The sequence below is a fragment of the Heloderma suspectum genome, chromosome 6 (genome assembly GCF_057233095.1).
Source record: "Heloderma suspectum isolate Gila_16-S chromosome 6, 16-S_ref, whole genome shotgun sequence".
Classification (NCBI taxonomy): Eukaryota; Metazoa; Chordata; class Lepidosauria; order Squamata; family Helodermatidae; genus Heloderma; species Heloderma suspectum.
The window spans coordinates 124,661,022-124,677,571 of NC_139463.1; the positions used below are offsets into that span (position 1 = coordinate 124,661,022).

The 16,550-nt window shown below is 48.4% G+C and overlaps 1 protein-coding gene across 2 annotated transcripts in view; it reads left to right on the plus strand.

The window, feature by feature from the left end:
- The window catches only part of CARMIL3 (capping protein regulator and myosin 1 linker 3), a 72,912-nt gene that overhangs the window by 6,443 nt on the left and 49,919 nt on the right, over window positions 1-16,550 (plus strand). For both annotated transcript variants that reach the window (XM_084806515.1, XM_084806516.1), the window contains exon 2: window positions 16,093-16,187. In XM_084806515.1, coding sequence (XP_084662641.1) covers window positions 16,093-16,187 — 95 coding nt within the window. The remainder of the gene's footprint in view (window positions 1-16,092; window positions 16,188-16,550) is intronic.

Here is a 16,550-nt window from a genome sequence, read left to right on the forward strand (position 1 = left end):
CACCAGAGATTTGTATAAAGGCATTACGGGCAATTCTCTTTCTTAATACTGCCTGGCATGGAATCTGCCATTTTGTTCATAGCTGCCACACACTGGACCATTGAACTATCCCCATAACCTCATGGTACCTTTCCTGGTCAGTCACTGCTAGCTTACAACTCCATCTGTATTTGTGTGAAATTAGGATTTACGCTTACTTACAATGAACTGGATTTGATTTTATTACTACATTTATATTCCACCTTTTTTCCTCTTGCAAGGAACCCAAGGCGGCTTACATGATCCTCCTCCTCTCCATTTCATCCTCACAACAACACTGCGAGGTAGGTCAGGCTGAGAGTCAGTGACTGGCCCAAAGTCACCCAGTGAGCTTCATGGCTGAGTGGGGACTAGTGTCGAGGGCTCCTTGGAGGCCTCTCTCAGTCTAATCCAGTAGCCAAGTCCAGACACAGACAAGGGATTCTTTTCAAAACTTTATTCCTCTTTTACAACTTAACTCTACTGTTAGCAACTAGATATGAGCAGCAGAGTACCTATGCCCTACGTTGGACCAGTTGGTCCCCGTTTGAAGGAGAATCACTGGCAGACCCTGAACTTATGGGCTAGGGAGAGTCCCTCCCCTTTTCCCTTGGATCCTCTGGGCGCAACACACCCTCTATTTGGCGCCGCTGCCTGCGTCGGCGTCGCGCATCCAGCAAGTCTGCTTCCCGCGCTCTCTCACTCCCGGGCCTGCTATCTATGCTAGGAATGCCGGTGGGAGGAATCTCTGTCAGCTGTTGGCCCTGGGAAGGATGAGCGCGCTCCTCTCCCAGGAGCGGCTGCTCTTCCTCAGAATCAGAACTACTCTGGGATTCTATGGGCTCAGTGTCCACCCTGACAACTAGAACGTGGGTCTCCCGAATTCCAGTCCAACACTAAACATGACACCACACTGGCTCTCATTTGCCATTTTATTACCCATTCACCAGTTTGGAGATACCCTTTTGGAGCTCTTTGCAACCCATTTTTGTTTTTACCACCCTGGGTTATATGCTGTAATCTGCAAGCTGCTTGGCTATCTCACTGCTCACCCCTAACTCCAAATCATTTATGGACAAGTTAAAAAGCACCCGTCCCAATACAGGTTCTTAGAGGCCCTGCACTTTTTACCTCCCTCCATTACAAGAACTATCCATTTATTCCTACTCTCGATTTCCAGTTCTTTAGCCAGTTACCGATCCATAAAAGGAGCCTTATCCCATAACTGCTCAGTTTACTCAGGAGCTTTGGGTGAGGGACTTTGTCAAAAGCTTAATGAAAGTCCAAATATACAATATCTACCAGATCACACCTATCCACACATTTCTTGACACTCTTAGATTGGCTACTTTCCAATCTTTTTGGTATGGAGACCAATTTTAGGGCAAGTTCCCTATTCTTGTTAGAAATGCTATCTGGACCCAGTGATGTGTTAGTTTTTAATCTGATGAGAAGACTTAGAACTTCACCTCTTGGTACCCTTATTTCATGCTGTTCTTCAGATTCCCTCCCTGAAAAAATGGGCTCAGGCGCAGTTATCTACATATTCTCCAGTGAGTATAGATGCAAATTCTATCAGTTTCTTGGCAGTCTCTCTATCCTCCTTTAGCCCACCTTTGATTCCCTTGTTGTCTAATGGTCCAGCCACCTCCTGCTCCTGACATAAAGAATTTTTTTGTTGTTGGTCTTCATGTCTTTAGCAATATGCTCCTCAAATTCTTTTTCCACTAGCTTGATGGTCAACTTACATATGTTTTTCTAGAGGACTGTGTTCCTTTTCCTTTTTCACATTAAGGCAAGACTTCCATTTTCTGAAGGAAGCCTTTTCCCCTTTTATACCTTTCTTGCAGTTTCCAGGGGAGGCTTTTATTGTGCAGTCACCCTGCCACATGCGTGGAATTTTACAGGGGTCCAGAAAACATCATCTTCCAGTGGAGGCTGGTGGCTCTTATGTCAGTGGGTGGTAAACCTGAACTGAAACCCGAAGCGGATTCACCACCCCACTGACATCGGAGCCCCCAGCCTCCATGGAACCAAAGTAATTGATTATGGCAACTCTTTCATCTTTGGATGTGTTCCTGATTTCTTTCTCCATCTCAAGACCACCCTGAGCATTTTGGGTGAGGACAACAGATTACTTCTCAGATCTGGTATTCATGTCACAATGATTCCATGGAGGAATTGACTCCTCTTAGGTTTTCCAGTTTATTGAACCTTGGGCCCTTTCTGACATACAGACCCGGTCCACATGACATGACAGCTCACCATGGTTTAATTTACCTACAGGGGCTGTTGTGTTTTGCCAGGCGCCTGGCTTGTCGTGTCGTGGGAACCCAGGCGGGAGGGCTTGTGTGAGGGGGAAACAACCCTCAAATAACCCATGGCCTGTTGTTGGGTTATTTGAGGTTGTTTCCCCCTCAAACAAGCAATGCCGCCTGGGTATGGACAACACAACAAGCCATGCCCAGGTGGGTAATTAGGCAAATGGTGCCTGGCACGCACCATGGCTTAAAGAAGCCACTGTGGTTTATTTAAACTGGGGTGATCATGCGAACCGAGCCTATATCTATGTTTTTGTTTAGAGCCAAGCACTCCCAACTTCCCTGTCTTGGCTTCCACCATTAGCATATAAACACCCAGTGCTGGCTGCAGGTTTTTGAGAGCCCTTGGGCAAGGTCCCTTCAACAGGGCCTCACTGGGTCTCCCTTCTCACCGCCATTGTCACCAGCTGCTATTACTCCTCCTCTTCCTCGTCACGGCGACCACTTGCTTGCTCCACAGGCAGGGAGCCAGTGAGCAAGGAGGCCAGGGCATCTACTGCCATTTCTTCTCACCACCGCCGCTGTCTGGGCCAGAGCGAGAGGCAGGGGAACAAGCAGGTTGCAAGGGTGAAGAGGAGAAGAAAGTCCAGGGGGCTCTTGTCTACCCTTGACACCGGCCCTTTAAACACCTATGCATTGAATCTGTCACCAGATGTCTTTGCATGTGCAATTAAAAGAGGGTGCCTACTGACACATCATAAAAAAGAGGGCAAAAGAGGATAGAGATTTGTATAAAAATGGCATATGCTCACTCATCGGCATAGATGCACATTTAGAAATAATGACTGTACTTTAAACAGAAATGCAATATATCTCACTGTAGTGTGGGAGACTGTGGCCAGGTCACCTGTGTGCCTCCCGGCTCGGTCCACTGTCCAGGTGCTACCTGTGGATGGGCACCTTCAAGATCTCTGGGGTCTCCCTTCTTATGGGTCTTTTTCTTTAACGGTTTAAAGATAAACCTTTATCTTTAAACTGGACTTGGACTGGACAGCCCTTCAGAGGACTGTCACCTGTAAAGCAGGACACATGGCCACCCCAATTACTCAGCTACTGAATCACAAGGGGGAAAGAAACAAACGGGGAGAATGAAAGAAAAGCCAAATGTATCCGTCATTGTTATTCATTTTCTGTAGAGCTTGTCGGTATTCAGTTGAACTAATTCATCAGGTATGCCTGTCAGCGTGAGCCTACATGTCCCAATAAGGCTTACTCTTGAGTAAGGGTACATAGAGAAGGACTGCCCTACTTGTGACACACCAGGCCTAAGCCAGCTGCCTAACCACGTATGGTGGTCCACCAAGATCTACGGTGGTCTACAGAGGCATGGGCAGTTATATAGCATTCATTTGATTTTTATCCAACCTTCCTCCAAAGAACTTAGGGCAACATACATGCTTCTCTCCCCTTTCCCCCTGGTGTTATCCCCACAACAACCTTGTGAGGTAGGCTATGCTAAAAGAGCACCACTGGCCCAGGATCAAGCCATGAGCTTCACGACTGAGTGGGGACTTGAATCTACGTCTGTCCTGTCCTCGTTCAACATGGTGATCGCTACACCATACTGGCTGTCTTGTCACACACCTGGCAGGCCACGAGACAGGCCCTCACGTAGATTGTTTCAAGGTCATACTGGTCTGGTTGAGATGTAACATTCTTGATCTCCAAACCATGGTCTGGAGATGAGAAACATGCGACAGGCTAATTTGCTCCTCCCTCTTCCTCTCACACACGAATTCTGTCTTCCTGTCTAGGATGTCCTATAACTAGTTTAGCAGCACATCTTCATCAGAGCTAATTAGGGTTAGCGCTCAAAAGGAAACCATGGTTAGCAAATCCGCTTCAAACCATGGTTCCAAGGCCTCTAGGGTTAGCTCTAACCATATTTAGAGCAGATGTAAAACTAAGCTATGATTATAGCAAACCATGGAAGAGTGGAGGGGAATTTACATATTATAAAGGAAGCGGAAAGGGGAGTATGCCATGTTCCCACTCTGCTGTGGTGTGAAGTGCTTTCCAAGGAACATTATCCCTGAACCCAGACCACTGTAATCATAATAAAAAGAGACAAGGCTCTCACATACTCACATCTGAAATATCGAGACCTGCAAAATGTCTCGGTGCTCACGCCCACGCTCCTCGGTATGCCAGTATGAACGAATAATTTATAAAGATACTATCAGTCATCCAAAACACGGCCCTCTGCTGAGACTGGTTCTATAAGTATTCAGAAAATGCAGATGTACAAATGGGGTGAACAGAAATCAATCTAATATTTTCTCTCATCTCTCTCTCTCTCTCTCCCTCCCTCCCTTGCTGTCTGTAATGCTCATACATACACATACAGCATTAATGCTGCTTTTAACCAAAGCACACACCAGCTTTAAGCACCCATTTAAATCCTCCTCACAACAAGTTTGCAAAGGTGACCCTACCAACATGGCAGTAAAGGAAATACGCTGGTCTGTTTAAATTAGAGGCTGAGACTGCAGGCAGCTGACGAGGCTTTCCATATGAGGCAAGGTGGCCCTGTTGCTTCAAGTCCTGTGATGTGTGCTGGCAAAACTTCCTCCCATCTTGAGGTTTTGTTGCCTAAGAGCTATTCTGTGTGTGTGTCCTCTTTTTTCTTTTCTTTTTTTGAGACACAGCTGAACAGACAGGAAAAGCCGACACATGGAGGCCTAAAAACGGACTTGGCTTCCCCTTTCCCTTGAGCACAATTGATCATAAGAGAAATGAGATCACGGCACCCAGGACCGGCGTCAAGCGTAGGCCTGGTCGGGCACCTGCCCAGGGCCCACATCCCCATAGGGGCCCACTGACAAGAGCCCCCTGGAGTTGCTCGTCCCGCTCAGCATTGAAGCCTGTTTGTTCACGTGTCTCTTGCTCTGGTCCAGACAATGGTGGTAGTGAAATGGAGGAGGAGGAGATGCCACGGCCTCCTTGCTCGCTGGCTCCCTGCCTGTCAAGCAAGCAAGTGGTAACAATGATAAGAAAGAGGATGAGGAACAAGAGCAGCTGGTGACAATGGTGGTGAGAGGGTAGTTGCTGAGGGAGGGGATCTTTTGCCTGAGGGTCCTCAAGCACCTGGAGTTGGCACTGACAGCACCCCAATCCTAGCTCTGGTCCCTAACTCCGTTATTGCTACTACTGTATATTTTGGGGACTCTTGGCCATGGCACCCTCAGTGGGCCCGGCACCCTAACCTGGAAATGGTGGGACATACAAACGGAGAGTTTTCTGAGGCTACATTGGATCTTTCTGGATACTCTATGAAAAGTGGAATGGGTAACATTGTGAATATTTGGGGAGCCCTGCAGTTTTGGGGCCCTCCTGGTTTTGGGGCCCTGGCAAATGCCCCATCTTACCGCCCTCTGGGAAGTGTATGTGGTGTCCTCCACCCTTTCCCCCCTCACAACAGCCCTGTGAGTAGGTTGGCTGGGGAGGGGGGTTCCAGTGATGCACCTTGGGGCAAATAATCTTACCTTTACATATCCGCTGATGGGATCTGAGCTGGCAGTGACTGACCGAGGAATGGATGTTGGGTTTGTGGTGGACAGCTTGATGAAAATGTCAGCCCAGTGTGTGCGTCTGCTGTGAAAAAGGCAAATTCCATGTTGTGACTCATTCGGAAACAAATCGAAAATAAGATCGCCAATAACCAGTTGCCCTTCTACAACCCTATGGTGCGACCAGACTTGGAGGACCGTGTGCAGTTTTGGTCACTGCACCTCAAAAAGGATATTGTAGATCTGGAAAAAGTGCAGAAAAGGGTGACCAAGTGATCAAGGGGCCTGGAGCATCACTCCTATGAGGGAAGGTTACAACAGCTGGGATTGTTTAGCTTCAGAAAAAGGGGAGTGAGGGGAGACATGATAGAGGTCTACAAAATGATGCATGGCGTGGAGTAGGGATGTCGGAGAATTTCTCCACGAATCTCCAGGAGGCCAAATGCCAACGCATTTGGCCCCCCAAAATTGGTGGAGAAACGGTCCGCCACCCCCTCCCCCGGGATGGGACTTACCTTCGGCGAATGTCCCTGGCGGCGGCGGCTCCCGGCGGCGGTTCGGCGGCCAGTCTTCCGACCGGCTGCCGCCACCACCATTTCCAAGTAAAACAACAACAACAAACGTGATAGGCTACGTAAAGATTTACGTAGCCTATCACGGCTAGATTTTCAAAAAACACTGTGATAGGCTACATAAATCTTTACGTAGCCTATCACGGCTGACTTTGGGGGAAAAAAACAACGCGTACACAAATGGCGGCGCCCATGGGCGCCGCCATTTGCATTCCTTATTTTGGCACGGGTAGTCTACGTAAATATTTACGTAGACTACCCGTGCCAAAATAAGGAATGCAAATGGCGGCGCCCATGGGCGCCGCCATTTGCGTACATGCTTCCCCCCCCCAAAGTCAGCCGTGATAGGCTACGTGAAGATTTACGTAGCCTAACACGGCTGACTGCAGGCCAGGGACACAAACGGCGGCGGCTACGGCCGCCGCCATTTGCATCCCAGCAGGAGAAGAACTTCCGCAGCCGGAGAGGCGGGGCGCTCCCCCCCGGCCAGAATTTTGGTGGGGAGGGATGGGGCGCCTCCCCCCTGGCAAGAATTTCGGCGGGGAGGGACAGGGCGCCTCCCCCCCGCCCAGAATTTTGGGGGGACGGACGGAGCGCCTCCCCCCCACCGCGAAGCAAGCTTCGGGATCAGGTAAGTGACTTTTGTCCATCCCTAGCTGTGGAGAAAGTGGGCAGGGAGACATTTTTCTCCCTCTATCACAATACTAGAACCCAATGGGGTCATTCATGAAGCTGACTGGTGGGAATTTCAGGACAGATAAAAGGAAGGGCTTCTTCACACAGCGCATAGTAAAACTATGGAATTCACTTCCACGAGACAGGTGATGGCCACCAATTTGGATGTCTTTAAAAGAGGGTTAGAGAAATGCATAGAGGTGAAGGCTATCAATGGCCACTAATCCTGATGGCTACATGCTACCTCCAGTATCAGAGGCAGTCTGCCTATATACACCAGTTGCTGGGGAAAACGGGCAGGAGGGTGCTGTTGCACTCAAGTCCTGCTTCTGGGTTTCCCTTGGGCAGCTGGGAATGCACTGTGTGAACAGAATGCTGGACTAGATGGACCTTTGGTCTGATCCAGCAGGGCTCTTCTTATATTCTTACGTCTTTTAAAAGGGATTTGACAAATTCATGGAGGAGAAGGGCGCAATCCTATGCATGTTTAGATGGAAAAAAAGGCCTACAAATCCCAGCATGCCTCAGCCAGCATGGGAATTGTAGGCCTTTGTTCTGTCTAAACATGCATAGGATTGGGCCCCAATCTATCGATGGCCTTTGGTCCGATCCAGCATGGTTCTTCTTATGTTCTTACTGAAAGAGACAACGACGGATTCACCAGGCAGCTCTGGAGGATGGGTGCTTTGTGCTCATAGGAGGTGTTAATGAATGATCACACAGACACAGCTTGGGAATGGCTGGTATACTCCAAGTGGCAGCTCTCCAAGACCTAAGGGACAGGCCTTTTTCATCCCTGCTATCATTCTGGTATCCCTTGCCTGGATATGCCAGGAGTTGCCCCTATTTATTTATTTATTTATTTGCAGCATTCTTATTCCACTTTTCAGCTGAAAAAAAGACCCCTGGAGCAACTTACAAAAAGTAAGAGCGTCCCCTGCCCTCAGGCTTACAATCTAAAAAACACAAAAGGAAGAGAGATTGGGAGGGAGGAGGGAAAAAGCAAACTCAGGCCTCAGTTCTTCCTTTCGTCCTTATGGGTGTTCTTTCTGGCAGGGAAGGGCAAAACAAGCTCCCTGCAGCTGTTCCTCCTCTGGCCGATGGATGCGGCCCAGTTGGTCTCCCCCTTGCCCTGATGTTCTTCCTGTGGAGGCAGCAGGTGCAGCTTCCCAGTGGCTCTTGGTTCTCTGGCCAGACTCTGTAGTCCCAGGGAACGGTCAGTTGGAGTGTTGTCTGCCTTCTAGCAGGGAGGGGATTTAAGACCATAGATATATGTAATGTATAGTCCCCTAACACAGAGCCATGTCCTGTCATCTGTGTGTCCCATCCCCCCCCCCCCCGCGCCACACTGAGGGAAGAGCATGCTGTGTATTCTCATTGACACTTTTTTTGCCATTAGCCCTGTATGGGTTCAGGAAATGATTATTTATTTAAACATTGGTATGCCATTTCTCAGTCAAAAAAGGCTCTCAGAGTGACTTACATACAATCCATACAAACAAGGCAATCCCTGCCCACGATCTAAAAAGACACAACACAAAAGACATGACACAAAGGGAAAAGAGAATGGGGAAGGAAGAGGATAAAAGCAAGTGGATCAAGGCTGGCTGAATGGCCCTGCCGCCCATCTCAGTTAAACTCAGATTGCTTGGTTATCTGTGGAAGGATGGATTGATGGATGGAGAGGGAGATTCTTCAAATGAAAGGTTGTGAGTATAGTACCGAGTGGTTGTACTTTATCCCAGGTTAATGAGAACTAAGTAGAAGAGTATGGTCTTGTGGTAGAAAGGAATGGATCGGGGCTTAATCAGAACTGGGGTTTATTAGGCTTTAGCCCTGGAACAGGTGATGTAATAAGACTAGAGTGCATCTGAGCATGTGTAGAGCCTGTCATTGATGAATCAATACAGCAAACCCATCAGCATTTAGGATTCGTTGAGAAGGGGAAGGAAGAACTTCTAGGTTAGCAAGAGCTTCAGTTTAGCATTGTAGAAAGTGGGGTGGGGGGACTGAGGCGGGGGCTGCTGGTTGAGCTTTGGCATTGGAAAGACACTTATGGCGCAATCCTACACCATGTTTAGACAGAAACAAGTGCTACAGCTCCCAGCATTCTCCAGCCAGCATGGCTGGCTGGGAAATGCTGGGAATTGTAGGACTTTTGCTATATAAACATGCATATGGTTATGCTCCTAAGGGCTTAAACTTACCTCAAGCTGAACCCTAGTATGCATCAACACAATGTCTATACAGCATCCTTAGACCACTGTAACTGTCATGGCTTCTTCCCAAGGAACTCTGGGAATGGTAGTTCTGTGAGGGAGGCAGAGGCGCTCAGATGGAGAAGTTTCAGCCATAGAGATAGGAAAATATAAAGTGACCCATAGCCTGCCTCTCCAGTTTAAAACTGAAAGCTGCATCTCCACCGCATCCTGAATTGGAAAACCAATTCAGTACTCGTTCAGAACGGGCAATAAGGAACTGCAGTGGGGTTTGACTCGAACCCTTTCCTCTCTCTGTGGTTTCAGCATTCTTAATAATTACACAATTCCGAGGAGGTCCATTGACTGGAGCCATGAAATCTGAGCTATTTTGAAGGCCACTTTTTGCATTCCACGTGCTGGGTACACGAGGGGGAAGTGGCAGTTGAGTAGCATGGTGACCCTCATGCTGGTAAATGGAATTTCCCTTTCACATCCCCTAAAAAAAAGGTAAAGGTAAAGGTGTCCCCAACCAGTCATGTCTGACTCTAGGGTGCGGTGCTCATCCCCGTTTCTAAGCCGAAGAGCCAGCGCTGTCCGAAGACGCTTCCGTGGTCATGTGGCCGGCATGACTGAACACCGAGGTGCACGGAACGCTGTTACCTTTCCCGCCGAGGCGGTACCTATTTATCTACTCGCAATTTCTTGCTTTCGAACTGCTAGGTTGGCAGGAGCTGGGACTGAAGACGGGAGCTCACTCCGTCACGCGGCACTCGGGTCTCGAACTGCTGTCCTGCCGACCTTCACATCCCCTGGCTTTTGCCAAAACCATCCATAACGATCGTCCTCCCAATTCAGTTTCCCATCTATGTCATGTCAGCAATTGTGGCCATATTGGTTTCTCTCTCTCTCTCTCGTCAGACTCCCCAAGATGGGGAAATTGGCCAGGGGAAAACAGGTTTTGAAACTGCTGAGGCACAAGAAGCTGTCTCAGGTAACATTAATTTAACCACAGTGGCTTGGATTTTTTCCCCAAAACAACGAGCGAAGGCATCGGCCTGAAATAATAATACAGTGGTTAGTTTCTAAGAAGAAAATTACAGAAGCTGAAGGTTCCCCTCTCATCTCGACATTGGCTCTATAATTGATGGCAAATAATGGTGTATTGTTTGTTTAAAATATTCATAGCCTGCCTTTCTGCCTGATGACAGGTCCCCGAGGCAGCTGGTGAATATATAATAAGATTTATGATATGATTCTTTCTTTCTTTACTACATTTCTCTACTGCCTATTGTTAGAGAGTGTATGTTGCTTGTTTGAGAAAAGAAACAAGGGACAGGACACAATTAGCAGAAGCTCTCTAGGCGGTTTACAAGAAAAAGCTTAAGACCATTGGATACAATAACATAGTAAAACATATAGAAGTGTAAGTTTAAAACAGAAAAAAACCCAAAGTAGTAACCAAGATAAAAGCCAGCAGCAGCGCAAAGATCTGAAAACACACAAACACCATTTTTAAAACTGAAGGGCTAAAAAACCTGGGGAAATTAAAAAGTCTTCAGCTGGTGCTGAAAAGACTACAATGCAGGCACCAGACGAGCCTCCCTGGGGAGGTCATTCCACAGCTGGGGTGCCACCACTAAAACGGCCCTCTCCTTAGCTGCCACCTGCCTTACCTCATTCAGGAGGACCCAGAGAAGGGCCTCTGAAGATGATCTTAGGGTTTGGGCAGGTATATATGGAAGGCTGTGAGGGGAAGGCTCTGAGGGCACGCCGGTAGAAAATGTCCACTCCCCAGGCCTTAGAACAAGGGTGCAGAACCTCAGCCTAGGGTCCCAATCCAGCCCTTCAGAATTTCCCAGATGGCCCCACTTCTCTTTCCCCCTGACCACCGATCATTTGGTAGTTTCTTGGGTTCTGTGAAGTTCCACCCAGCCAGCCACCCTAAAACGTTGAAATGCCTCTCCTAGGGATTCATTACTGGCAGTGAGAGATTTAAGCTACAATATGCTGGTATTGTTGGCCGCGCCAACTACTGGAATGAGGCCCCTGAGAGCTTCCCTGAAATGGAATCTGGCCCTTGGCTTCAACACCCTTGCCTTAGGAGATGTTGTCAGATGTGGTGATATTGCAGTGGTTTCAACTGCTGTTCCTTGAAGGTTCCAAACAGCAGGAGATGGTGGACGGTAGATCTCCAGATGTTTTAGACTTCAACTCCCAGAAGCCCCTGCCAGCATGCCAGTGGTGAAGAATGCTGGATGTTGAATTCCAGAACATCTGGGGATCTACTCTCTTCCCACCCCTGCCATACAGACCACAGATGAAAGTAGCCCCGCCCCTGATGTGTGCTACCTAGCTAGCAACCAGGGGCAGGTAGCACGAGAAGGTTTTCTGAGGATGGGGCATCTTCTCACATGGGCAGTTAGGCCCTCTGCAGCTCCTGGGTCTTCCTGGGGGTGACACACAAGATGAAGGATCTGGCGGGGTTGATGATGGAAAATATTGACTTCCTGGTGCCCTCCAGATGTGTTGGACTATAACTCCTATCATCCCCATGGCCGTGCTCAATTGGGCTTTTTTCTGAAGTAAGCATGCATGGGATTCCTGTCTTGTTTGGTGAACTCATGGATCGACTAACTTCCTGCAATTAATCGACTAACAATTTCTTTAAGTGGGTTGAGGCCTTGTTACTAATTAATCAGTCAATCGACCGGATTCATTTGGCTGTTATTTTATTCACCTTTTCCAAGGCTAAGCATCGTAGTTTTAAAGACTGAGCGCATAAACTTGGCCCTGCTTTCCCCAATGTGGAAATGATAAGAGCAGGGAAGTTTCACTGGTTGGATCCATCATCCCTGACTATTGGAACTGCTGCTGCGGGTTATGGGAGTTGGACTCCAACAACATCTGCAGAGCTACAGGTTCCCCACCCCTGTTCCAGGGTCACAGTGCAACCCTAGCCATGTCTACTCAAAAGTAATAATTTTTTGATGGACTGTGACCCGTATTACTCCAGAAGAGCCATGAGGGCTCCGTTCGGATTTTTCAGCTCTAGACACCAAAATGTGTTGAGTCACCTCTGGTTAAAAGGCGGAGAAGCCCTGATAAGGCAAAATCAAATTAAAAATTAAGGTTTTGAATCGGACTTGGGGTCAGGAAGGAATTCCTCCGCACACACAACTCAGAGTGACTCGTGACCCAGACAAGGAGGAGGCGGGGTTTTCGTATGCCTCCACAGCATATAGCTTGGCTCACTTGCATGAGCCACTTTTGGTGATTTACTCCAATCTGTCATGTTCTCTTGGTTTGGGGCATGTCATGGCCTGGATTGTCTGCTGTTGATTAGGCTGCAGGAGGGGTACTGTGTTTTGCTATCCTGCATTTGGACAGTTTATTTTATCTTATTCATTATTACATTTATATCCTGCCTTTTTTCCTCCTGCAAGGAACCCAAGGTGGCTTACATGATCCTCCTCCTCTCCATGTTATCCTCACAAGAACCCTGTGAGGTAGATTAGGCTGAGAGCCAGTGACTGGCCCCAGATCACCCAGTGCTTCATGGCCGAGTGGGGACTAGAACCTGGATCTCTCGAGACCAAGTCCAACACTCAACACTTAGCTTGGAAAAAAGGGGAGTAAGGGGCAACATGATAGAGATCTACAGAATTATGCATGGTGTGGAGAATGTGGATAGGGAGACATTTTTCTCCCTCTGTCATAATACTAGAACCCAAGGGTGTCATCCCATGAAGCTGATTAGTGGGAGATTCAGGACAGATAAAAGGAAGGGCTTCTTCACACAGCGCATAGTTAAACTGTGGAATTCGTCACCACAGGATGTAGTGATGGCCACCAATTCGGATGGCTTTAAAAGAGGGTTGGACAAATTCCTGGAGGAAAAGGCTATCAATGGCTACTAGTTCTGATGGCTATGTGCTACCTCCAGTACCAGAGGCAGTGAGCCTGTGTACACCAGTTGTTGGGGAACATGGGTGGGAGGGTGCTGTTGCACTCATGTCCTGCTTGTGGGTTTCCCACAGGCATCTGGTTGGCCACTGTGTGAACAGAATGCTGGACTAGATGGACCCTCGGTCTGATCCAGCAGGGCTCTTCTTATGTTCACCACTGCACCACACTGGCTTTCAGCGATGTGGATGCTTTAGCGGTCCTGATTGTCTTGGGACATGTCAGGGCTCGGATCTTTGTGGACAGTGAATCCTCCTAGGACAGCCATTTTGAGGACAATGCGGTGGCAGGAGGGTGAGGGGAAGGACCTCAGGGAGTGTTTGAAGCAGCTTTCCCTTCTCCTGTGGAAACGAGTTCACCCTTCCTCAGCTGTCAGGACCAATCCATCTCTTCTGCTGAGCCTGTCGCCTCCAATACTTCGCCCCAGTTACTTGCGTACCCAGCTGGAGACATCGCTCCCTCACTTTTGGCTCACAGCAGGCAGAGGAGGCCAGTGGCCTCAGTTTACCCTGAGGTGTTGTGAGTTGAGACCAAACCTACTGGGGACTGTTCATCCATACACTTTTGCTCAGCTGAAGCTGAGAAATTACCCAGAGCAAGAAAAATGGATTGTTTTACATCTGTGTGCATGTGTGTGACCTAATTCGGGTTCAAGGTGCAGCTCCCCAGGTTTAATGAAGGAAGACGATGAAGAAAACATGCGCAGAGTGCATGTGCAGAGTGCCTTCCTTCTCCATTTGGCCCCTTTCACACTTGAGATACGAGAACAGAGAATCGAACATTTGTGAAGCCTTTTAGGAGTAGAACAATCTGCGTCGATTGGATGTAGAGTTTAATTTGATCAAGGGTTGAACTCCAGAATCTTTTTTCATTATAATGACAGAGGCCCCAAAGGCATGAAACCCAAATACAGGGGTAGGTGACATGGCAGACTATGGGGAGCTCGATTCTGCTCGGAAACAAGGCCATTTTTGCAGCAGCAGCACCCTGCCCCCAGTCACCACCAGCATGCCGCAGTGATTCTGCTGGGAAACAAGCCACGCGGGGAAGATGCACCTTGTTTCCTACGAAAATCGGCTCATCGCAGCCTGCCAAACAGCTTCCGGTGGCGGCGGAAGGGTGGCGGCCCCTGGAGGGCTCCAGGGGGCCAAAGCAGCCCTCTGAAGTTGCCCACCCCTTCCCTAATAACAAACCTCACCTGGAGTACAGTGCCCAGTTCTGGGAACTGTAGTATAGGCAGTATATCGGTACACTGGAATATGTCCAGAGTAGGGTGAGAGGGAGGTCACGGGCCTAAAATACCAAATCCTATGAGGAAAGCTTGAAGACGCTGGTAAGTTTAGCCTGGAGAAGAGACGATTAAAAGACAATTTCTTCAAACATCTGAAGGACTCTTACACAGATGATGGAGCAAATTTGTCCTCCATCGCTCCAGGGGATAGGACCCGAGTGAACGGGTTCAATTTGCAAGAAAGGGGAGTTTGCCTAAACATTAGAAAGAATGTCCTGACTTTCAGTGCATGCTGGGGGCTCCGATGTCAGTGGGGTGAATCTGTTCCAGGTTTCAGTCTGAACCAGTCAGAACTCTAAAGGAGCTCTCCAAGGTGTGAAGCTCCTTTAGAGTTCTGACTGGTTCTGATTCACTGCCCCACTGACATCAGAGCCACCAGCCTCCACTGCTGACTGTATGAGCTGTCTGAGAGGAGAACAGACGGCCTCGGAAAGTGATGGACTCTCCTTCATGAGAGGTTTCTAAGCAGAGGGTGAGTGGCCACCTAGCAGGGGTGCTGTGGCAGTAAATTTCCAGCATCAGCAGTGGGTTGGACTGGATGAACTTTGGGCGGCCTTCATGTTTCTATGATTCCATAAGCAAAAGTTCATTATTTTCAATTCCCTTTTATTTTGGTACCTTTATATCCCACCTTTCCTTCGAGAAGCTCAAGGTCTTAGGCATGGTTCCATCTACCCCCCACCCCATGTTATCCTCACAACAACCCTATGAAGTAGGTTAGGCTATAAGAAAGACTGGACTGAGGTCAGCCAGTGACCTTCATGGCTGGAGTGGGAATCTGAACCTGAGATTAGCAGTCTGTGAGGTTTAATCCACAGGGCAGAACGTCTGGACTGTGCTGAATTTCTCCAGATCTCTGTCAACTTGTCTCGTTTGTCTTGAATATGCAGAGGCTGAAATGAAACTTGTTGTTGTTGCATTATCTGGCCAAATCTTTGGAATTTGACTTTTTGAATGCTTTTCCCATTTTGCTTTAGGAACTTCTTTTTCAGGGACACCTTTGAAAAGCTTAAATAGTAAGCCCTTTCATGTAGTTTTTCAGCAATAACCTTAAACAATAGTTTAAACCAGCCTTCCCCAACCTGGTGCCCTCCAGATGTGGCTGGGGGATGCTGGGAGTTGTAGTCCAACACATCTGGAGGGCACCAAGGTGGGGAAGACCAGTTTAAATGGTTTCTTGAAATCTAAATAGAATCCTCAATGCAGAACTCCAACAATTCTCAGTTAGGAAAATATAAATCCCTTTCCTTTTCTGTTTGCAAGTCAGTTCAAGGTAAGAAAATTGGCTTGTGACTTTTTCATTTCAGTTCTACTGCGATTAATCTTGGTGGTGAGGGAGAGACACTCCGCACATGCCCAGCGGTACCTTCTTCTACCTCAATCTGATTTATCGATTTTGCAGATTCCAGGGATGAGACTGCATTCTAAGCCCTGCTTTTGCTTGGAAGCAGATCCAAAGCTTAGGGTGGGTGGGTGGGGAGGACGCGGCAGCTGAGTGGAAGCCCTTCCTTCCTATTCTAACCTTGCAACCCTCCTTCACAGACAGCATCCGGAAGTTTCTGAACCGGCCTCCCATCCACCTCCTGGTGCGGGTGAAGCTAGAAACCAAACCCAAGAAAAATGAAGAAAGGGTGCTGGTGAGAACCATCTTGGGATTTGGGAGCAGGCGGGACCGTCATTCTGGTGACGATGGTGGTGGTGGTTGGGCTGCCCTACAACCCGTTATTAGTTCAAAGGCGGGGAACTCTGGCCCATGAGCCAAATCATGGCTCCTGGGGACCTAATCCAGCCCTGTGGGATTTCCCCAGATGACAACACCCCTTCCTCTTCCCCTGGCCCCAGCCCCCGGTCATTTGGGGGTTGCCCAGGTCTTCTGCATTTTTCTAGAAGGTTGAACTGCCTCTCCTGAGGCTCCTAGTTACCGGCAGTAAGAGCTTTAGGGTGCAATCCTATGTAAGGTTAGACAGGAAAAACACCCACAGCTCCCAGCATGCCCCAGC